This window comes from Phocoena sinus, chromosome 16, assembly GCF_008692025.1.
Source record: "Phocoena sinus isolate mPhoSin1 chromosome 16, mPhoSin1.pri, whole genome shotgun sequence".
Lineage (NCBI taxonomy): Eukaryota > Metazoa > Chordata > Mammalia > Artiodactyla > Phocoenidae > Phocoena > Phocoena sinus.
This window is the reverse complement of record NC_045778.1, coordinates 38,358,091-38,380,744: the sequence shown is the minus strand read 5'-3', so window position 1 is coordinate 38,380,744 and position 22,654 is coordinate 38,358,091. Positions and strand designations below refer to the sequence as shown.

The window sequence follows — 22,654 nt, the reverse complement described above, 5'->3', positions numbered from 1 at the left end:
CACCCCAGGACCCCAGAGATGCTCTCTCCCAGTTCTAACAGCATTCCTGTTTCCATGTGTATCTTTCTGGGTCTCATTCCATCCTGCACTGTCACCTCGGTCAGGGCAGGGATCCAGTCTTGCAGGCCACCGCTCAGCTCAGGCCCAGTAACTGCACTTGTTTGAGTTGATTAGTGCATGAAGTAGAGGCTCAGATTCTAGGAGCCAGTCTGCAGGAACTGTGAGCAGGGAAGGGTCTGGCTGGCCCAGGAGGGCTGTGGGGAGGGCAGCGCGGGCTGGAGAGGAGTGTGAGGTGAGGCTGGGAGGTGAGCGGAGGAGGGCTGGGTGAGCCTCAGGGGGGGGAAGCTGCTCTTAGCCTGAGGGCGTTTTAAGCAGCCCTGGAGGGAGAGCCCCCTGGCCGGTGTAGCAGGCAGGCTGGCTGTAGGGAGACTTCCTAGGAAAGAGAAGACAGGCTGGATGTGTCTAGGGCCTCACCAGCAGGGTCCACGCTGGCTTCTGAGGCCGCATTACAGACTCATGCCAGCTTCCCCACTGGAAGCAGCGTGTGGCCTGAGGTTGGGGAGAGGCCGAGGTGCCATGTCTGTCACAGCTTGTGCCACAGAAGATAGTGTTGGACGGGCAGGCCTGCGACTGTGAGACAACAGCCCAGGGAAAGCTCTGCAGAAGCTCAGAGAGGGTCCATGAGGCAAACCTGCGGTATGAAGAACAGAGCCCCTTCCTACAGAGCTGTAGATGAGCCCTAGTCACTGAGCCACACGACACATTGTTAAGAAGCTTTAGTCAACCTGGAGCCACTGTGACCCTATGTGCTGGCCTGAGACTCTTCTGAGGAGCCTGGCCAGCCCAGGTTCAAACCCCAGAACACTGCTATTCAGGTGTGTGACCCAACAGGACACGTCACCTGCTGAGGCGTCCCTGTGAAAGGAGAACTGTGGTCCCCAAGAGAGGCCCCTGCCCCTACCTGGCTTTAGAGGGCCCCCATATCACACACCCATATCCAAATGCAAGAATTTTTTTTTTCTTTTTTTTTTTTAGTCTTGTCAGAAAGTCCTTGAAAGTTCTGGAACTGGGTCAGCACACGGATATAAGGGAGAGGGACTTGTACGTGTGCTGGGCAGCTGAGAGTGAGGGGACAGGAACCGCAGCTTGGTGGGGGCTGGAAACTAGAGAGCAAGCCAGCGGCTGCTTTTAGTTCAATGACCAAGGGCATTCCTACACAGACCCAGCTCCCAGATAGCTGCGCTTCCTCCGTGCACTTGGTGCTCTAGTTTGGGAAGATGTCTTAACACTGCCCAGGAGTTCAGTGGGGAAAGCAAAGTGTTGGTTAGTGGGAGGCCTCTTGGGGTGTCAGACTGAGCCAGGCTCCATCCCAAATCCTGGAGGGTCTGGTCTTTCCAGGAAGCCCAGGCCAAGCCCGACTTCTGCCTGCTCTGTTCAGAAGACCTTGGCAGCTCTTGGGGCCATAGGCAGGGCTGAGTTTCCCTCTCCAGGAGGTGACCCCTGGGGAGTGGACTGCAGGGCCTACCAGGAGGTGGCAGGGGGAAGTGTGTTGGGCCCTGTGTGTAGCTTGATCTCTAACCTTTAAATATTTAGATTTGTGGCATGCCCTGGGTTCTGCAAATGTTGGAAGTGGCCTTTGAAAAGATAATTATGGTGGAGATGCCCAACACAGACCTTGGCACACAGCAGGGCCGGATGATGGCAGCAGATGGCTCGGTGTTGCCAAGCTCCCCCGGCTCTCATTGGCTGGGTGTGGCTTTCCTCTGCAGCATCATGGCCCCTTCCCCGAGGGCCAGGCCACCTGTCATCCCACAGCCCCACCCCCTGGACACATACCCCCTCCGCCAAGTCCCCGAGGACTCCTGAGCGAAGCTTCCCAGAGGCTGAAGAGCACAGTACGAATATGCATGAATAATAATAACCCACCACTTAGCAGTTATGAAACGCTTTCCTCTTCCACGATGCTTTAGCATCATTAATTAGTTATTCTGCTCTGTTTCCAGCCTCCCCTGCTCTCTCTGCAAAGGTGGGCCCTGAGACTCGCTCCTGAAGACAGGCCTTCTCGGGTCCGAAGCGCCTATGTTGAGTGGGTGGGCTGTCCCCTAGATGGAATACCACAGCCTTCTAGAGGCAACAGCAGAGAGCTGGGACCATCTCCTTTCTGACCTGAGCGCCCCTCCAGAGCAGCCTCCTGGTATGTTCTGCCCCTGTCTGTCCCTGGTCCCCTGGAAAGCCGAAGATCCCGTGTCAATCGGTGGCTGAGTGCTCGTGGAAGACGGTTCCTGCCCTCACTTCAGTCTGTGCTCCCCCCAACCTGTGAGGGGATCCTCGCAGCCATGCTCCGTGTGTGGCTGGGCAGGCCTCCCATGGGCACCTCAGTTGCTGAGAGGCCAGCGAGCTGGGAGCCATGAGGGGTTCCAAGTATCATTCCTTCCCACCCACCATGGGGGCAGAGGTAAGTTTCATGCCCTCCCCAGAGACATTCAAAGATGGAGCGAACACCTCCACTGGTGAGTGTAGAGTTGGCTGGGTGTTCCAGCTGTGGGACCTCTGACCCCAGCCTCCCTGGACATCACCGCCCACCCCACCAGGGCAGCCCCAAGCACCTTTGACTCCCTCGAGGTTTCAGCAGCTCGCCTGCCAGGTGTGATAGCATTTACATGTCACCCCTCCTGGCCAGCATGGACCTGGGGCTCCGTAGGGGCCCTGCCCCTTTGGGAGCACTCCCTAGGCCTAGAGCACCCTTGGTTCTACCTTGGGCCGGAGCTGGCTCCCTGCCTCCAGCCCCTCCATTAGCCTGGAAGGGTATTGCTCAGTTTGGCTTCTGTAGCTGAGTGTTTTAATCCCAGTGTGTGAATCTTTAAGAATTAATTAGCAAAGATTGCTCAGGAAAAACAAAGTGGGCATAAGTTTTGATACCGTCTGGTCACCCACCATTATTGTTTTCCTCTTAATTATAAGGTTATTTCTAGAAGCTGGAGTCATTTTCCCTTGTATTTTGTTGCCTTGAGTGGGCTCCTCCATCTTTCTGGTGGCCCTCTGTGGCCTCCTGCTTCCAGCTCCTGCCCAGGGCAGCCGTGTCCGGGCTGCCTGTCCCGTTCCCATCCTCTGGAAAGCCTGGAGAGCCTCAGTTTACCTGTGCCCCCTCGCTGCTCTGACCCACTGAGCCAGCTTCTTTATTCCCAAGCCCCTGCACCCCCTTGGGCCTCCTGGCCTTTGCTGACACCTCTTTCTCTGCTGGGGCACCTTCCCTACCTGCCTGCATTCCCCTCTCCCCCACCATCTTCACTAGCTCCTACTTGTCCTTTTGTTTTTAACTTAAATAGTGCTCACTCCAGGGGACCTTCTTGACGCCCCCAGGCTGGGTTAGGTGCCCCTTTGGTCCCCCTGGACGCTAACAGCTGTGTGCTTCCGTGTGTTAGCAGGGACCCCCTGCCTAGAATTCCTTACCCACTGCCCATCTTCCAGGAGCCAGGGCCCACTGCAGGCCGGGACCTGGGCCATCCTGAGCTAGGTTTGGGAGCGAGTGTGCTGGCTGGCTCAGCGTGCCCTCTTGCCTGGATGGGGATCCATGGAAACCAAGACGCTATTCCCAAGCTCCCAGGCCCATCGTGGAGCCGTCTTTGCTTTGTTCTCCTGGATCTTCTGATTTCCTTCTGCTTTCCATCTCTCAGACCCGTGCGGCTCTGCAAGTTTGGGTTCTGCCCCAAGTCTAGGTGCTTTCACAGGAAGAGAGGAACGCCAACAGCTGTGGGAGAGGAGTGGCAACGTCCTGTTTACTTCAAGTTTGGTAGTTGCAGCTTCTTTACTGAGACCGGAAGAGGGTATCGAGGAAACGCAATTTCAAGGTGGTTTCGAGGCTTGTGAGCAGGGAGCCTGATGTTCCTGCAAGTCACAGCCATGTCAGAGGAAGACTCTAGACCCCAGCGCAAACCCAGCAGCTGCTGGGAGCAGGGCTGCTGCATAACCCAGGCCAACTCAGAGGCTGGCATCCTGCTCAGGATAGGACTGGAGCCTCTATTCTGTATTGGGGCCGAGTGTGCCCAATTTCCAGCACCAAACAGCCCCAGGGTGGGGCAAAAGGACCAGGTCCACCGACCTTGTTTTCCTGAGAAGCAGACCCATCGTGAGCTCTGAAGAGGGAAGGGGTGGCCAGCACCCACAGCCCCCGAACTAGCCCAATTAGAGAAGCGTGCCCTGGGTTCCACTGGGAACCCAAGATCAGCTTCCACTGCAAGGAGGCTTCGGGACAAACAGGCAAAAGAAAGAGCTGTCTGGGTGAGTCCCTTCTATGTGTCAGGGGCTGAAGGCCCCATTTTCAGGTGAGAAGAGTGAGGGCCAGGCTCAGACCACGGTGTGGAGCATCATTGGGCCAGGCCCTTTCGCTCTTCACTTCCAATCCCCTTTCTAATCCTCCCTCCCAGTGGGATCTGGCTGTGTAGTACTTGGACCCGGGGCCTCAGGTGCATCCACACAGATGGCAGCCCCATGTCCCATCTGTGTTGCACACGTGTTCCGCGAGTGTTCCTGGTCTCAGAATCTTAGGAGCAATGCTGTCACTAGATTTGTGTCTCTGTGGCTGAACTTTACTTCCTCCTGAGCCCTGTTATCACTACAAAATTGATTTTATCACTGCAAACTACTTCTGGTTTAACAGTAATTTGGGGGTAACTTTCCCATCAGTTCAAGATTCTCCCCTTTTACCTTCTGCTTGCATCTCCCAGGAGGAGAAAATAAGTTCCAAGGAGTCTCACACGTCATCCTGGTCCTGGGGAGAAATGGCTCACTTGGGCTATCTGAAGTGTGTCCTTCATGCCACAGAACACCCTTCGGGGGCAAGGGCAGGGGTGTGACAAGGTTGCAGGGGGATCCTGAGCTGACAGAGAGGAGGGGACCTCCAGAGGAAGTGGCTTTGTGCTATGTCTTGGAGGATAAGAGCTTTCCATAGGGACAAAAAAGGTATTGCATCAAAAAGCAGCATGTGCAAAGACCCAGAGGTGCACAGGCTTGCTTAACTTGCAGATCCCAGTTGGGTTTATTTGAGGCTGTGCTGTAAGCTCCTCGTTCACAGCCAGCACCTCTGCTCTGTGAAGGACCTGCTACCTAAGTCATCAGGATGTTTCTGATTGCAGGTGATATTTACGTAGCTCAGATAAGACTATAAGATAAAGAAGGTGTTTCCTTATTGAGGGGGCTGAGAATTCAAGAAGAGGTGCTTCAGGCACAGCTGGATCCAGGGGCTCAAAAGCCATCTCGAACTTTGTCTCAGCCTGACCCTTTTCTGTGGAGGCTTCAGTCTCAGCAGGTTCCCTCCACCCCATGGGCCTCCCTCCACCCCTCAGTTACCAATTCCAGAAGGCACTCCGCTTTCTTAATATTTTCCCCCAAAGTCCCAGAGTTGAGTCTCACTGGACTGAGTTGGATCACCCCTTGACCAGTCCCTGCTGACAGGAAGAAGTAATACCTGATTCATCAGGGATGGTTCACAGGTCCGTCCTGGAACTGGCCTCGAGGGAATCACAAGGAAGTGGTTCCCCACAGGAAAGCCAAGGTGCTGCCTGCAGCCGAGGGGCCAGGAAAGGTGGGCAGGCAAGTGTGGCAAGGTCAGCCCACACACCCCCATTCAGACTTTCTCCAACACCTGGAGGCTGAGGTTTGCAGGAAGATGCCGGACATCACCCACGACACTCTGATCCTTTCTTCAGTGTAAATCTTGTCTCCCCGTCACTCTGCAAGCTCCTTCATGGGGGACCGGGGTCTTGGGTTGCTCTTGGATCCCCCTGGTCACCAGGACCACGTGGAGCACAGTGGCAGGTACTTCATTCCTATGTGTGGATTCTGTTAGGGGAGGACGGATGTCTTTTCTAGACATCTGAAACCCCTTCCTCGAGTTGAGGACATTGGAATTTATACGATCTAAACTTAGGAGCCATTCTGCAATATTTAAGTTTCAAGATGAAAATGGCCAGGCATCAATGGACACTTAGGGCAGCCTCTCCCTATTTTTAGGTCGGATACTTATAGAACGACACCTGCGTGCATGCACGCCCACTGCCCCACAACTGGAAACACACAGCCTGATTCTGCCCAAATAAGGGTGTCGAAGAGGGCCAGCTCCCATGGAGGGTGGACCCAACAGGTGTGGACAGCACGGGAGGTCTGAATGGCAGGGATGGGCTCTCAGCGGGTCAGATTCCAACTGAGATTGGGCAGGCCACCCTGCGCCTTCCGCTCGCTCTCTGGAGCAGCGCTGCTGCTGTCTTCCTCTGAAGGCTGCCCCCCCAGTACTCGGGGGGAGGGTGACGGAGGGAGCCTCCAGGCCTCAGGACTGTTCAGCTTGCAGGAGAGTCCTTCCTGTTGTGTAACCACTTGCAGAGAGCAGGCTGTGCTCTGCAGGACTGAGGTGGGAGGGGCTGTAGAGAGGGGGGTGGGACACTGTTTTGCAGGGAGGGGTGGAGTGTCAGGTCTCTGTCAGCAGCATGTCCAAACGGGGCCTGAGATGGAAGGTCGACTCTAGACTCAGAGCCGGAATAGTGGTTTTGTGCCTCTTAGCAAAAGGCACCATCCTCTGGTCAGGGGTAGCCTCAGGTGTGTGGTTTGGTGAGAGCTACTGGGTCCGATGTGGCACACATGGGGACAATGTGGGTGGAGGCCCTGGAACCTCAGCGGGCCCATCTAGAGGCAATCCCCCTGCTCTCTGCTCTAGGAAGCAGCAAAGGCCATGCCCTAAGACCGTGGCTTCTGCCACCTGGTTCAGTGTGGACGGTCCTAGCCAGGAGTGCCGGTGGTCAAGCCAGATTTGGGCAGCACTGTGCCTACCACAGCCCTGTGAATCTACCAGTCAGTGGGTCCCTGCCTGCCCCCCAGGAACCAGCCTTGGTACTGCCAGCCCCTGCTCAGCCCCCCTGGACTGTCCCTTGGGTTTGAGAGACTGTCTTCTGGATGCTAAGCTCTCAAATCATGTTTGCACGAGAGAACCCAGAGAATTTCAGCAAAGAAAGTGCGGCGTGGCTTCCTCATGGGTCTCTCACAGACCTGAACGCAGAAGCAGCCAGGAGGCTTCTGGCTGTGCTTGCAGACCAGCCCTGCTAGGGCCATCCATCCTCCAGCTGCTTTGCGGTGCCAGGGGAAATCAGCGCTGGGGACTCATAGGGTCTACAGCCCAGGAGGGACTCCCCCAGCTGATGACCCTGGCAGGAGGCAGGGGTGTGGGCAGCTGGACACAAGTGTGCTTCTGAGAGATCCTCATCCAGGGGCTCTGAGAGCACAGGGCGGAGCTCGGGAGGAGGGCGGCATGGAGGATTTCCCTCCCCGAGGAGGGAAAAGGCTGCCGCCGAGTGGCTGTCTGGCTGGCTAGCAGGAATTACGGGGATGGGCTGTGGCTGGTGGAGTGCACAGTGTGGCCCACTGCAGCAGTCAGGGCAGCAGCCCCATGGAGGGCACTCACTCAGTCTCTGACCTTGGACCCGAGGCCCCGGAGCCTGTTTGGGACCAGGGACTAGGGACAGCCTCCCACCTTGGGGCGGACCCAGGATGGAGTGTGGAGGGAGGTGTCTAAGGGGCCTGACCCTGTTGGGAGTGAGAGTGGGTGCTGAGCTGAGCCTAGGATCCCTGCCAGGGAGGGCCAGAAAGAGCACGGCATTCAGGATGATGCATTCGGTCGGTAAGGTTGATGAAAGATGCTGGGCAGCTTGGTGAGGACTGGGGCCTGGCGCTGTCGCTGAGGCTGGGGCCATGCTTCTCTGGACGCCAGTTGTTCTTGCTCCCCTTTCCTTCTCAGCCCACCTGTCAGTGGTCTGGGCTTCTCCGGCAGAGCCTACGTGTGTGTCCCACTGTCCCCATGTCTCCTTGTATCTCTCTGGCTCCCTGACTCTTTCCATCTCGCTTTTTCTGATCTGTGTCCTTTCTTCTTTCTCTGTTCAAGTTTCGTCTTGAGCTCATACAAAGTTTTTATGCTGCATGATGGTCAGAGCGATGGTCACCAGGGGAAGACCCCCAATGGAGGACCCAGGAGAGATGTCTGTGTGTGAGGGGGCAGGGGAGAGGCTGTCCTTTAGTGGGCCTGGCCTCACGCACTTGCGCCTGCCCTGCCCCGTCCCCTGTCTTTTGCCCAGTAAACGCAGTGCAGAGCAGACTGGTGTCAGAAAGGCCCCAGCGTGAGCACACACAGCTCTGTGTTCCTGGCATCAGGCCGGAAGTCGGTTCCATTTGGTGGCTTTAGCAGCCCAGCCCTACCATGCGTGAAACACAGGGCTTTGTCCCATCCCTGGAAATGTTTACAACGTGACTGGAGCGGCAGGATTAAGGTGAAGAATTAATGTAAAGAGACAATGAAGCTCAATGGGGGCTTCAAAGAACTGACGAAACCAGGGTCATATTGTGTTGTGAGGTGTGGGTGAGTGGATGGGCCCCACGTGGGCCCATCAATGACAGAAGTCACCAGATTTCCAAGAAAACTTGTGATTAGAGCAAGGCTGTGTATTTTTGCCTCAGAATCCTCCAGCTTTTTCACCACCAAGTGAGGCCACCAGAAAAACCCTAAACTCCATTACGATGGTCCCTTCCCCACCAATGCACTCAGAGTGAAGACACTCTGTGGAGTGTCAACCCGACCCCTGGGCAGCACTGAACATGGTCAGCAGACGTGGCCGTGTGACATCTTGCTGCTTTGGTGAGCAAGTGCTCCAGTCACCATTGACCTCCAGGAGGTCAGGACTCAAGAGGCGGACCTCTCCTGGAGCTAAGCTGGGGAACATGTCGTCCCTCTCAATGAAGTCACTTGCTCTCTTTTAGGAGAAACAGGGATGTTTTTGCTGCTTCTGCCTTTGCCTGGAAGCTTGAACCCGAGATTCAGGTTTGGGCCTCACCGTCTACCTGCCCCTGCCTCAGCCCTCCAGCCCTTGGCCTTGATGGTTTTTGCATCATTCTATTAGTTAGCCGCCTGGGATTTGAGTTTGCAGGGCATCACGGGGCTCTGGGTATGGGTGGCAGGGCTGCCACTTTCCACTTCTCTTGACCCTTGGGCACATCATCAAGTCCTCAATGCCCGTGTTCCTCACTCATCAAACGGCAGTGATGACTATGCCTGTCTCACAGAGCTGTTGCTGTCAGTATTAAAGGTATTAATGCAAGTTCTGCCCCCTCAGAGTAAGTGGCCAGTTAATGTACACTTCCCTCTCCAAAGCCCATGGCTCTGCTTTAGCTTTTCTAGGGCCCATCTTCAGGGATCAAGGTCCAGCTTGTGAGCCACGACTCCTGTCTTAAGGTTTCCAGCCCAGGCTAGAAGACTGAGACGCCCCTTGCAGCATGCTCTATTACCATCGTCCAGTCATTCGCCAAATGTCTATTAACACGTGCCACATCTTTTTTATCCATTCATCTGTCGATGGACATTTAGGTTGGTTCCATGTCCTAGAGAGGTGGGATAGGGAGGGTGGGAGGGAGGCTCCCTATGTATGCATAGGGCTGATTCACTTTGCTGTACAGCAGAAACTAACACAGCATTGTGAAGCAATTGTACTCCAGTAAAGAACTATTTTTAAAAATGTCTATTAATACCTCCTGTGTGCCAGGCACTGTGTCAAGTGCTAGAGGTAGAACACGCCACAGGGCACTGTGCAGCTCCGTGGGGAGACCAGCCAGGAGATGCATCAGTGGGCTAACAGCTGAGAAGCTCTGAGGACAGTGCCTGGCACACAGCAGTGCCCTGTAATGTTCTTAAATAAATGGTGTGGTCACTTACGATGGGTAAGTACAGCCGCTGTGGAGCACCCAGAAGGGCAGCTAAGCCAGGTGTGGGGCGTCAGGAGGAAGTGACACAGAACTAAGGTGAGATGGAGGATAAGAGGGGAGAATACGGGGCTGGGTAGAGGGCGTGGCCCAAGGGCAGCCAGAACCGCCTGAGTGGGGAGCTGGAATCAGTGCAATCTGACTGCAGTGAGAGGGTTCCTGGCAATGAGGAGGAGCCGAAAGAGGCAGGCAGCTCGGGGCTTTGTGACCACCTAGAGGGGTGGCCTAGGGAGGGTGGGACGGAGGGAGACGCAAGAGGAAGAGATGTGGGGATAGATATATACATATAGCTGATTCACTTTGTTATAAAGCAGAAACTAACACACCATTGTAAAGCAATTATACTCCAATAAAGATGTTAAAAAAAAAAAAAAGGCAGGCAGGGGTCACAGTGTGGGTCTTAGAAACCGTGTTAAAGAGCTGCTTTCACTTTAACTGCACCTCAAAAAAATTGTTAACCTAAAAAAAAAAATCACTTGTAAAACGAGTGAAATAAAAAGCAGTCTTCTAATAGGACAAAAAGAAGGATCGGGTTTAACTGAACTCAGCGGAACCTCACTCCTGGTTTTGCAGGGGACTCTAATGTCCCAGCAAGGCTCCCAGACACTCCATGGCGACCAGATGCCACCTCTGTGCTCCTCAGGGTGGTAGCCCAGGGGGAGGGCTTCCTGTGCTAGGCTTTCCCAGACCTGTGGGCATGGGTGGTTGGGGGCAGGGGTTGCACCCATACCTCTCTGGCCTGATCTTGGCCAGAAGTTCTGTTCTAACCAGACTCTGGGTTTTCTGTCTTCACAGATGTTGGAGCAGCTCAAGTGTTAGCAACGGGCCAGGCTGCTGGGGCCGAAATTGGTAGGTGGCTGCCCAGCTGATTCTAGGTGCAGGGCGGAGGGGCAGGAGGAGGTACCCTGAAAGGCCCGGGCAGGTGGGGTGTCCTGGTAGGGTTTCCTGCCAGTCGTCATGGAACTGGGGCAGTGTTCACCCCCAAGCCTGCCTGAGTGGCTAACACAGCTTCATCCCGGGGGTGTGGTGCTGCAGGAGAGCCTGTCCTCGAAGGGGACGTGAGTCGTCAGGGTCACCTCCATCCACTCTCGGTGGCTGCGGCCACGAGCCCGGGACAGCAGGGTCTGCTTGGCTTCCGTGGCCTGGCCGGTGTCTCTCTGCACACGCATGGTCCCAGCCTCTCTCCACCTCGGGGTGGAGCTATCTGGGTGCAGAGGTGCTCACCAGGCACAGTGCCGCTTGCATGTCACCTCCTCTGGGAAGGCTCTCGGCTCCCAAACTGGCCCGTCTCAGTCTCCTGGCATTCAGGTGAGCTCTCGTCTTCTGCTGCTGACCACAGGCTCCTCAAGGTGGTGTCAGGGACTCATTCATTTGCCTTCAGCGCTCAGCAGAGCAGGCAATCAGCACATACTCCGCAAGTGAACTAATGAAAGAATAAGTGAGGAAGGCTACAGGAAGCCAGAGAAACGAGCCATCAGCCACTTGGGAATGATTTCCACAGCTGAAGGGACCATGGATGGAGTTCCAGGAAGAGGAGTTGGGGTGTGGGTGGAGTTTGAGGGAGGGGATGTGCTCCCAGGAGAGTGGAAAATCAGGCCGGCCTCAGTGAATTGGACTGTGGAACGTTAAGGACCAAGTGAATGACTTTGAACTTCATCCTGATGTAAAGGGAGCTGTGGAAGACCTTTGCCGTGTGGTGACTGATTGAAGCTCTTTGTTCAATTCCTCCCTGCCCTTCAGATATCAAATAACGCCATCATTGGGATTGCTGTGGGCTTCACCACGTCGGCCAGCTTCCTGACCCTGAAGACCTGCACGATCAGGAAGCACTTGTTTGATAATGATTCCTCCGAACGGAGAAGCACTAATGTGGGCTTCAATGGTAAGGAAATGATGCTCAGCCCCATCTCTGCCTTTGCCTGAGACAAGACATGACCTGGCCAGTCACCTGGCGTGAGGCTCTGAGGGCAACACTGGCTGGAGAGAGAATAAAAAACATGGGTTGAAAAGAAATGCAGTGACCTCTCTGTGTCTCTGTCTCTGTCTGTCTCTCTCTGCTTCTCTCTCTCTCTCTGTACTTTTCCATTTAGTCATTCTTGAGATTCCTAAGAATCAACCCTCCTGCAGTAAAGGTGGGAAAGGGAGCTGAGCTGGCTTCAGACAGTAATTTCTATTCTCTTACTCACGTAGTGTGATCAGATGAGATCGATCCCGGGAGGCGATGAGGCTGCTGCTGGCATGGGTGGGTGGTGGGAAGTGTGGCTGGCCCTGCCTACCTGGGCCAAGTGGCACTTTTTTTCATAAATTGGGCAAGTCCTACACTGAGAAGCGCTGAGCGTATCCTCATGATCCAAACAGAGCTGGGCTTACGTGAACCCAGCGTGGCTCTCCGCATGCCGTGGCAGCCACGGAGAGGTGCATCCCATGCAGATGTTTTGACAGCAAGATGTAACATTGATTCGCACCCCTTTTCTCTCAAGGTGAGACCTGCAAAATCCACTCCCCGTATAAGACTGTTTAATGGGATGGTGATGCAGTTTTTCAGAGGATGAGGAGGAAGGACCCTCACCATGTATCTGGAAAATATGATTATTACCTGTGAAGATGTGCAGAGGGGGGCAGAGGGAGGAGGAGACAGCACTCAGGAGATTCCAGCGTGTCCAACTGCACAAGCAACTTCGTTGGTCATAGGACTTCACTTGTCGTTGATTTTGTATCACTAGGAGTATGAGGGGAGAGAAAAGTCTCTTCATCACACAGCAGGAGATGTTCTAGATCTCCTAAGGGCAAGAGGACCCAGGATCTGCAAGGAGGGGGGAGGAGAGAAGCCACTGGTGGGGGTGGGTGGGCGGTGTCTCTGGGGAAGCCTCAGTTTTACCCGTGTGCTGAGCTAGAGGGCTCAGTGAGGGACCAGATGGAGAAGCTGCGACCGTGCCAAAGGGGAGGAGGCAGAGCACTCAGCCCAAGACCACCTCCCCTCCAGTGACCCCAACCCAGGGAGCGTCTCTGCAGTGCCCAAGTCAGGTGGCTCCGACCCCTCCTGCTGGCCTGGCACTGAGTGAGCCGCATCACCATTGCAGGGCCCCCTTCCTAATGCCCTGCTTTCTCTGTTTAGACAGCATCGAGCTAAAGAAGGGAACTCCAAGGTAAGGTCGCTGCCAACTTGTGACTGGTATTTTCCCTCCTGTTTTATCCATCCTGCTCCATCGCCTGACATCTTAGCTCCTTTCTCCAGTTTGAAACTCTTCCTAGGGATCTAAGATGCACCACACAGCCCCCTCTTCTCGATCTCCCCTCCTTTGGGCAGTGGGCAGGTGTCATCTGAGTGGGGAGCCCACAGGGTATGGTAGCCAAAGGGAGCTTGGGCTCCCTTCTCCACACTGTGGGTTAGATTTTGCCCTACCTCTTGCTCAGAGTCATCCCAGTGCATCCCCCGCTCTCAGGATCACGTCCCGAGCTCCTGCCATGTCCCAGTTGGGAAACCACATGTGTTCTGCCCCCAGCTACCTGGCTTCCCTGCTACCACCCAGCCACACTACTCTTCTGCATAGAGCCTATGTGCTCCAAGGACAATCCTACCTCAGGACCTTTGCACTTGCTCTTTTGTATCATATGGAGTACTCTGCACCCAGAGAGCTGCAAGCTACCACAAAGGCCTCTGGAGCAAGGATCTGAGTGATACCAATGAGGCAGCCAGCCCCGGAGGCTGAGTGAAGGTGCAGGTAAATCCAGAACAGCCGGCATTTGTCGGGGTGGGGAGGTCCTAGCTGGAGGATGCCCTCTGGGAAGTAGGTGGTAGAGCAGGTGTGGGCAGTGGGCTGGGGGTGTGTGTCTTGGTGACTACCTTTTTTGAACATGGTAAGTCTGAGGCTTCTGGAGACTTCCAAGTAGAGGAGATGTTCAGTGAGTGTCTGGTATTCAGGACAGATGTCTGGGCTGAGACAGGGTGGTGGGCTTTTAGAGGGATGCAAAGCACAATCTCCCCCTCCAGTGCTTCCCTGGGACCTGGGGCTTGGTAAGTACAAAGTAGCATCTCTCGAAGAAATGGGTGGATCTGTGGATGGAGAAGAGATGGATGTGTGGTATGCGGCCATCAGGGGGATGCCCTGGGGATGAGCTGGAAATGGATTTTTTCAAGACTTTCACTTTCTGAAGGATCTGCCCTCCTTCAGACTTTCCAGTTTCTGGCACTGATTTCTGAGCATGACGCCCTAAAGCATGTTTCATCAACTCTATCTCCAAGCATTGCCTCTCTCTGTTTCTGATGCTCATTGTTTCTCTGTCTCTTTCTGTCCCGTCTCCAGTCTTCCCCCTCTACTGTCTGTTTGGCCACCCCACAGGGGCCTGGACTGGGGGCAACAGGTGTGATTAGGGTGACCATTTATCTTATCAAATCAGGACTTTTGGAGAGTGGAGAAGAGACATTACTGTACTGATAATAGTGTCAGGATGATAGGCGTAAAGCCACGTTGTCCTAGGAAAATCACCAAGTGGTTGTTCTGGGTTTGGGAGGCCTGGGAGGCATGGCCTCCAGGTCCTGGGGTGGCCACACAGCTGTCCTCTCACTGGCAGTGTTACCTCCTCTTGCACCCAGGGTTCTCACAGAGGGGTTAGGTACCCAGCTCCGGGGGATTTTGGAAATGTGTGGTGGAATTGGGGCTTTGAGGGCTGGGGTAACCACAGATGCCATGTGTCTCATCTCATACGCACACATTCACACACACACCCAGACCCACACTGGCTAAGTTGTCCCATTTCTCTCTTTCCAGAAGAAACACGCTGAGCGGCTCCCAACTGTCACCAAATCCATGACCCACTCATGCAGGAAAGTAGAATTCCAAGTCAGCCAATGCCCCTCCCTTGCCCCGCCCTAAGGGCCCTTCTTCCCTGGGCAGCTCTACCTTCTTCCAGCCCTTGGGGGAATCGGTGTAACGACAGGTTCTCCTGAGCGTGCAGCTGCCACCACTCGCCAGGAGGGCATCCTCGTCCCAGCTCACCCAGGGCAGCACTCTGACTGCTCTCCCACTATAGGATCAGGGCAGACCGGCCTTTACCAGGGGTTCTAACAGGGCTTTGGCAGTCTGGGTCAGGGGAGGCAATAGACTAAGTCTGCAAGGATGAGGATTAGCTCTTGATGGTAGGGGTGAAGGGACCTGGGAATGCATAGATGAGCCCCAGGCTCAGAAGCTGCATCACCTTTGGGGGTCTTTGGGGTCTCTGGAGTGGGGAATGTAGGATAGGGGTCAGTTTGGGATGGATGTGGGCGGAGACTCTGCCCACAGCATGGTCTCAGGGGCCCTCTGCTGGGTGACTGAGGCACCCTGGCGTGCGGCTGTGGGCTGCTGTGGCCAGCTCTGGTCCTGTGTCAGAACAATCGAGTGGACAGGCAGAGATTCTGGCACAGTGATCTCACCACCCACGGTGAGCGATGCGGTCTTGACCCTCCAAACCACCCACACGCATCAGAGGACACTTTGGGTTAAGGCATCGTGCTTTGGAAGCTCCAGTGCCCCTGGAAGTTTCCAGAACTGTTGCAAACCCTGATTTAGGGACATCTTAGTCATGCAATTCACAAAATTGAAAGATTTCACAATGCCTAAATGCTTAATCCTGGTCCATGTGTACATGCGTATGTGCGTGCTAGTGGAGGGAGGGGAGGCGATTATGTGATGACTCAAAATGAAGGCCTGACACACACATATGTGTGTGTAAAGATTCTGCTGTGAACGATACAAAGCAAACCAATTCAAAAGCATTGTTGAATGAACAGTCACTGTGCTTTTACGTTCCTACATATGATCGTGTTAGAGAGCAGCTCCGCTCTGTATGTTTGGATGTTCTGAATTATTTTGATACATTGGAGCTGTAGGAGATTTCCATAATCCAGGCAAGGTGGCTGCCGTAGTCATTCAACAATAAGCACTGCGAGAGTGAAGTACAGGAAAGGGAACGTGAAGGATGCAGGGGGAAGGCAGGGTGAGGAGGAAGGGAAGGAACGGATGAAGGATGGGGAGAGGCGGGTGGCTGGGAGTTAATGGCTGGACGGGAGTCCCACCCCCATCTACTCCCCCACCATGTGCAGCAGACTGTTCTCAGCATGTATCACATCAGAGCTTCTCTGCACAGAAGGGAGCACAATTCAAGTTTCCAAAACTGACACTAGATGGAGTCAGGCTGAGTCGGGAAGAAGTTAGACCCGAAAGAAAAAGCAAAGGACAAGCAAGCCCTTCTCCTGTAGCAGAACTTTGCCGGTGCTTTCCGTCACCTAGGAATAATTAGTGAACATGCTGCCCTTCTGTTTTGCATGTTAAACCTCGACTTCTCTGAAAGGTGAGTTGTAAGAGTGATGGATCGCTCTTACTGAAAGGAGGAAAGGCAGTCCCTCTCTTGTCCTGCGCTGGCTGGTGGCTCTCCTGCACGCCCCCCACAGGACGGGAGGGGGATTGCTAGTCATGGGCCAGAAGTCCTGTTGCCAGGATGGCTGTGAGACCGGGAATCAGCATCTCTTTGGGACAGCTAATATGGGGGTATTTTGGCAAGATTTTAAATGAAGCTGCGGGCTGTTTGCCTGATTAGATCTGAGAAAACTGGGTTTTAACAGCAAGATAAATTTTATCTTATTTGATTTGATTTTCCAAGACCTTCTCTTTGACAGAGGCCAATCAACCGTTAGCCAGCTCAGTCCATTTGAAGACAAAAAAATTCCAAAACTTTTCTTTGTGTCATCAAGCTATCAGTTTGGCAGAAGTGTCTGCCTTTCAACGCAGCTGTGGGGTCTCAGAGTGGACAAGCCTGAGTGTGCAGGGCAGCCTTCATGAAGGGGAACAGGATCCTAGGCTGCTGGCTGAAGGAGCCCTGCCCCCAGGAAAGGAGGCACCTCCTTCAGGTTTATCTGAATGGTTGGTTCACAACTCACTTCCCCTAGTCCTGCTTTCCTGCACCTCATCACCACCCATGTGCTCTCACAGTCCTTCTTTTTGAAAAATCTTCAAAGCCACAGAAGAGTTGAAAGAACAGTGCAATAAAAACATCTCACCTTTCACCTAGATCCATAAATTAACATTTTGCCCTACTTGCTTTATCTCTGTGTACATAACTTTTTTCTGATTCATTTAAAAACTAATATAAATATCATGATATTTCACCCTTAAATACACCATGTATCTCCCACATAATCACAGTACAACAACATGAACGGTAAGAAATGAATGGAAATGGGTGGTAATTTGATAACATCATCTATTACACAGCCTGTATTCAAATGTTTCCCAAGTATCTCTTATATTTCTATTTTTCCAAGCCAGGAGCCACTGCATCGAATTTTGTCCCTTTTTAGTCTCTCTCTCGATGTTGCCTTCTCTCTGCATGGCACTGTCAGTTTTGAAGTACGTAAGCCATTCGTCTTTCATGATGTCCCATTTTCTGGATTTATCTGACCGTTTCCTCTTGAGCAGATGCAAATTGAGAATTTTGTCAGGATTGCCTCAGAGGTAACGTTGCGTATGTATCTTTCAGTGCAGTGCACCAGGAGGCACATGACCCCGGTCTCTCTCAAGGTTGGTGTCGCTGCTTTTGATCACTTGGTTAAGGAAGCAACAGCTAGATCTCTGCACTGTAGAGAGAAAACCCTGCCTTTGTAATTAGTAAATAATAAAAGGGGTGGGACTTTGAGATGGTGGGAACACCGTGACCCCAATAATTCTTCACCTAGTGATTTTACTTTTTTTTTTTTTTTTTTTTTGCGGTACGCGGGCCTCTCACTGTTGTGGCCTCTCCCGTTGCGGAGCACAGGCTCCGGACGCGCAGGCTCAGTGGCTACGGCTCACGGACCCAGCCGCTCCACGGCATGTGGGATCTTCCCGGATCGGGGCACGAACCCGTGTCCCCTGCATCGGCAGGCAGACTCTCAACCACTGCGCCACCAGGGAAGCCCCACCCAATGATTTTATATTTGTTCATAATCCATGTTTGAATCAGCTATTGCACTGGGGGTTACAAAGTACTGAGTTTCTAGTTCCAGAATTCCTTCTACATTTAATAGCTGCATTCTTCTAGAAAAAGACGTCCTCTTCCCCTTTTCTCTTTCTCTTTCTTTTTGAACATTATTCCTATGGACTTCAATGCACTATAATTCATCACCATCATGAATCTTTTTCATGCTCAAATTGTCACAAGTTATCAGTACAAGTCACTTCTTGGTGGGTTTAGACAGGACCTCAGTAGTCATTGAGCATTTCCTAGACTTCTGACACAACACAGTGTCCCAGGCTCACCTTGTACTGTTCCTGCTCAGACCTGGAATCACCCATTTCCCCTCGAACCATGTTTTTCTCCTTCTCCTCCTCCTCCTCTTTCTTTTTGATGTGGAATAGTTTTTGGAAACCAAGATCTGGGCACAATGTGTGCTCATGGCTGTTGAAGCATCATCGCTTGTAGGCCCTCTCAATGGACAGTCAGCAAATGTGTATTTAAATCAAAAACTCAATACCATAAGGTTCTTCTTGAGATTTCCTCATTCCATATTTCTATTTTACTTCCTCTAAAGTGAAAATCTTGTTCCCCAACCATATAAATATTTTTACCCATTTGCTCTACCCTATAATACACACAAAATACGTACTTCCAGAATTACAACACTGTACAACTATAAATTTGCTTAAAAATTTCTTTGCAGGGGCTTCCCTGATGGCACAGTGGTTAAGAATCCACCTGCCAATGCAGGGGACACGGGTTCGAGCCCTGGTCTGGGAAGATCCCACATGCCACGGAGCAACTAAGCCCGCGAGCCACAACTACTGAGCCTGCGCTCTAGAGCTCGAGAGCCACAACTGCTGAGCCCATGTGCCACAACTACTGAAGCCCGTATGCCTAGAGCCCATGCTCCACAACTAGAGAAGCCACTGCAATGAGAAGCCCAAGCACCTCAACAAAGAGTAGCCCCCCTACTTGCTGCAACTAGAGAAAGCCTGCGTGCAGCAACGAAGACCCAACGCAGCCAAAAATAAATAAATAAATTTATTAAAAAAAGAAAGAAATATGCAGGAAGGGCAAATTTCTAGATACAGAAAGGTAAGTGGTTTCCTGGGGCTATACGTAAGAAGTGGATTGAAAGCGAATGGACATGAGGGAATTTTTTGAGGTAACAGAAGTGTTCTAAAACAGGATTGTGGGGATGGTTGTACAACTCTATAAACTGCGGAAAATCACTGAATTATAAATTTACAATGGATTAATTTATTGAATGTAAATTATGCCCCAATGAAGTTTTAAAAAACAAAAACAAAAGAAAGAATCTGCCTGCCAATGCAGGGGACACGGGTTTGATCCCTGGTCCAGGAAGATCCCACATGCTGCGGAGCAACCAAGCCCATGCACCACAACTACTAAGCCTGCACTCTAGAGCCCGTGAGCCACAACTACTGAAGCCTGTGTGCCTAGAGCCCATGCTCTGCAACAAGAGCAGCCACTGCATTAAGAAGCCCATGTGCCGCAAGGAAGAGTAGCCCCCACTCACCACAACTAGAGAAAGCCTGCACACAGCAACAAAGACCCAAAGCAGCCAAAAATAAATAAATAAATTTTTTTTAAAAATCGAAAAAAAAAATTCTTTGCAGTTCTTTGTTCTTAAAATTTAGTCCTCCATGTGTACAGAGTATTGTGTTCAAAAAGAATTAACTATTTTCTCAATGTGGTTTCACTATCAATTTGATAGTGTTAGAGACATTTGTTTCAGTGTATATGCTGGTTTTAGTTTCCTATCTTAATCCTTTTAGTTTAATTTTAGAGTATGTGAAACATGCGTATGGTTCAAAACTAAAAACATGTAAACAGGTAAACTCAGAGACGTCTTGCTCTCATCCTGTCCACTCCACCCTGCTCCCACCCACTGCTTTGAGGTAATCAATCTCAATAGTTCCCATTTTATTCCTCCTGTGTTCCTTTTACAAAAATGTATTTAATTAAAATTTTTTTTACATATGTACAATGTTTATAAAATTCGATAAATGTTTATACATGTACATATATGTATGTATATATAAATATATATTATTCTGGTTCTTATATGGGTTTATTTTTATTTGGATCTCTGATTCATTTGGTATGGTATGTGGTATGAGATATAGTTCCAATTTTATCTTTTTCCCAAATAAAAATCCAGTTATTTCAATATCATTTTTCAAAACCACCCTATTCTCCCCAGTGTTTTACTTGCCACCTTTATAATGTTCTAAGTTTCCACATATGTTTGGATACTTCTAGACTTCATGGTATTCTCCAATGGTATTTGTGGTTATTCATGTGCTTTTACCACACTCTTTCTTTTGGTGGCTTCATGTATGCTCTATTACTTGGCGGGGCTGGTTCCTGCATATCCTGCTATTCTGTTTTAGCTATTCCTGTGCATTTGTTTTTCCATATAAACTTTACAGTCAACTTCAGAATCTAGCTACAGAAACAAACATCTTGGTATTTTTATTGGAGTTGCATTATGTTCACATATTAAATTGAAGACAATTGACTTCTTTATGATATTATCCTTCACTGACAAGAAATATATTTTTTACAAGTCTGTTTTTTTGCTTGTCTCAGGAGAGTTTTCAGATTTTACTCTTATGGATTTTTCACATTTCTTGTTAAGTTTACTTCTAAATGTTTTTGTTGCTTTTGTAAATGGAATTTCCCATTATGTCTCCTACTTGTTCATTGATTGCTTATGGATTTTTTTTTTTGGTGTGTTAACATGATAGCAGCTACCTTATTGAATGCTTATATTGTTTTGTTCATTTTCTTCTTGATCTCCTTGAGTTTTCATCATATTATGTCATCTGCCAAATTGTAGATCTTCTCTCCCAATTCTTAAGCCTCTAATTGTTTTCTCTTCTCTGACTGCATTGGCTAAAACCACCAATGTTAAATAATAGTGGAAACAGTGAGTATACTTGTCTTGTGCCTGATCTTGGTGGAAAATCCTCTAGTGGTTTTCATTAAGTAAAGTGTTAGCTTTAGGGCAAAAGTACACATGTTTTATCATGTTACGGAACACCCATCAATTCCGATTTTACTGAGTTTTTCAGAAATGTGTGTGGGATTTGGTCAAAAGGCTTTTCAGCATTAGCAGGCATTAACTTATCCTCAGCATTTATACCCTGGGATAGTTCCAGGCAAACCAGGACATATAGGCACCTTGTTACTAGTTTAGTTTTTTCCTTTTATCCTTTTTGGTCTGCATGATTTTTGGAGGATGTGGTGGAAGATTTGTGTTTAGGCCGCCACTATGATCTTAGAGTCTCTAAAAGTCTCTTTCTCTCCCTCTTGATGCCCAGTCCATGTCTGCAGCCTGATTCACTTACTAGTCCAGCCAGCAGATGCTATCCCAGCCTCTGCCCAGCTTATCTTTTCCTGCAGGTTATGTCTGGATCTCTAAGGGCTGGTGGCACACCTGTTTGTAGAGGAATCCCTTTCTTGTCAGAGAAGAGTTCCTCAATGTGGTAACTCACGGTTGCCACTTCCCCAGCTCAGGGACATTGGGGGTGGGAGGAGACTGCTCTCCTGGTCTGCCCATATTCTCTGGGCATCGGTATCTCAAGTGCAAATGATGACTAGGTCCAGCCACTTTTGATCCTCTCCTTAGCGACACCTGAAGGGGTCCTTTCAACTCAGGAATTTTTTAAGATAATAAGAGGGGTAAACTTTCTGTTAAGCCCCTGGACCTCTAGACCAGCCAAGTCAAACTCTTTGTTCCTCTGGACTCGCCATCCTTTAAAGGAGAAGCACAACAACCTGACAGCATTTGAGGCTTTCTCTTGGAATCCCTTCTTCCTCTTCTCTCTCTCACTATCCTTGCTTGTTTCCAACTTGCTTGTCTTCCATGTAGGCTCTGATGCCATCAAGCTTTGTAACCCTGACCTCGACCTGTGCCCTTGGTCCTCCACACATGGGGTAGTTAGGTATATGCTGTCTTTTTTACGGATGTGGACTTGGCTTGCCCCATTGAGGCTTCATTCTGCCCTGTCTTTCTGCTATTTCTGCCCCTTCTCTCATGGGCAGATGCTAGACTCAAGATATTAGGACTGAATATGCACAATGGAATGGAATAAACAAGTATACAACGTAAGCATAAGTATGTCATGCTGTTATAACTATGGGTAACATTTATGTGAAACTACAGTGAAGTTTTGGTGGGAATTTGGCCTCATCGTGGAAGTGTGGGTGAGACCCTTAGCCAAGAGTGGCTGCAGCAGGGTCTCTGCCGTACTTTCAGCCCAAGCTCTACCATATCGGGGTCTGGTTCAGTGACCATCTTTTCTTCCATGTTCCTAGCTTTTAATATATATCTTTACTGCCATTCCCTCATGCCAAAGCTGATACACTAAGTGTGGAGAAGTCTCACCCTCTGTAACAGTGTATAGTTCAGACTCGAAGGTATCAGTTTCTAGTTACATTCCCATCGGCCTGTCTACCTTGCAGCACCTGCTCAGGTCATTGCAAACTCTTCGAATACAGAAAGTGGCACTTTCCCCTCGATATGCTTATTAACCTTGGGGAATGACTTCTTCCCTTTTTGTCACCAAAGTGGATGAGGTTTTGTGGCCTTGGTTTGGCAGGCAGAAAACAACCTCTAGATTGAGCTCTATCTGAAAAACTCTCCCCTTTATCTAGAGCCACTGGTCTTCAGGTCCCTTTCTATGTCATACAAGGAAATGCCCCACCTTGCTAAGATTTGCTGATGAACTCTTTCACACTTGTTTAATTGTGTGGGGTGCATTAGCATATGCCATGATTAGTTAGAGCATAGCCACTCTTGTCAGTAAATCTTCCAGATGGTTCTTTTTCTTTCCGGAAATGCACAAGTGATTGAGCTCTG

The 22,654-nt window shown here is 50.9% G+C and overlaps 1 protein-coding gene across 1 annotated transcript; it reads left to right on the top strand.

Moving 5' to 3' along the window:
* The first annotated feature begins 9,743 nt into the window (after positions 1 to 9,743).
* On the top strand, positions 9,744 to 22,370 carry TMEM273 (transmembrane protein 273). The gene is given in 5 exon segments (XM_032607585.1): positions 9,744 to 9,747; positions 10,585 to 10,638; positions 11,530 to 11,537; positions 11,539 to 11,671; positions 22,258 to 22,370. Coding segments are annotated over 5 exon segments (312 nt in total).
* Positions 22,371 to 22,654: the final 284 nt, after the last annotated feature.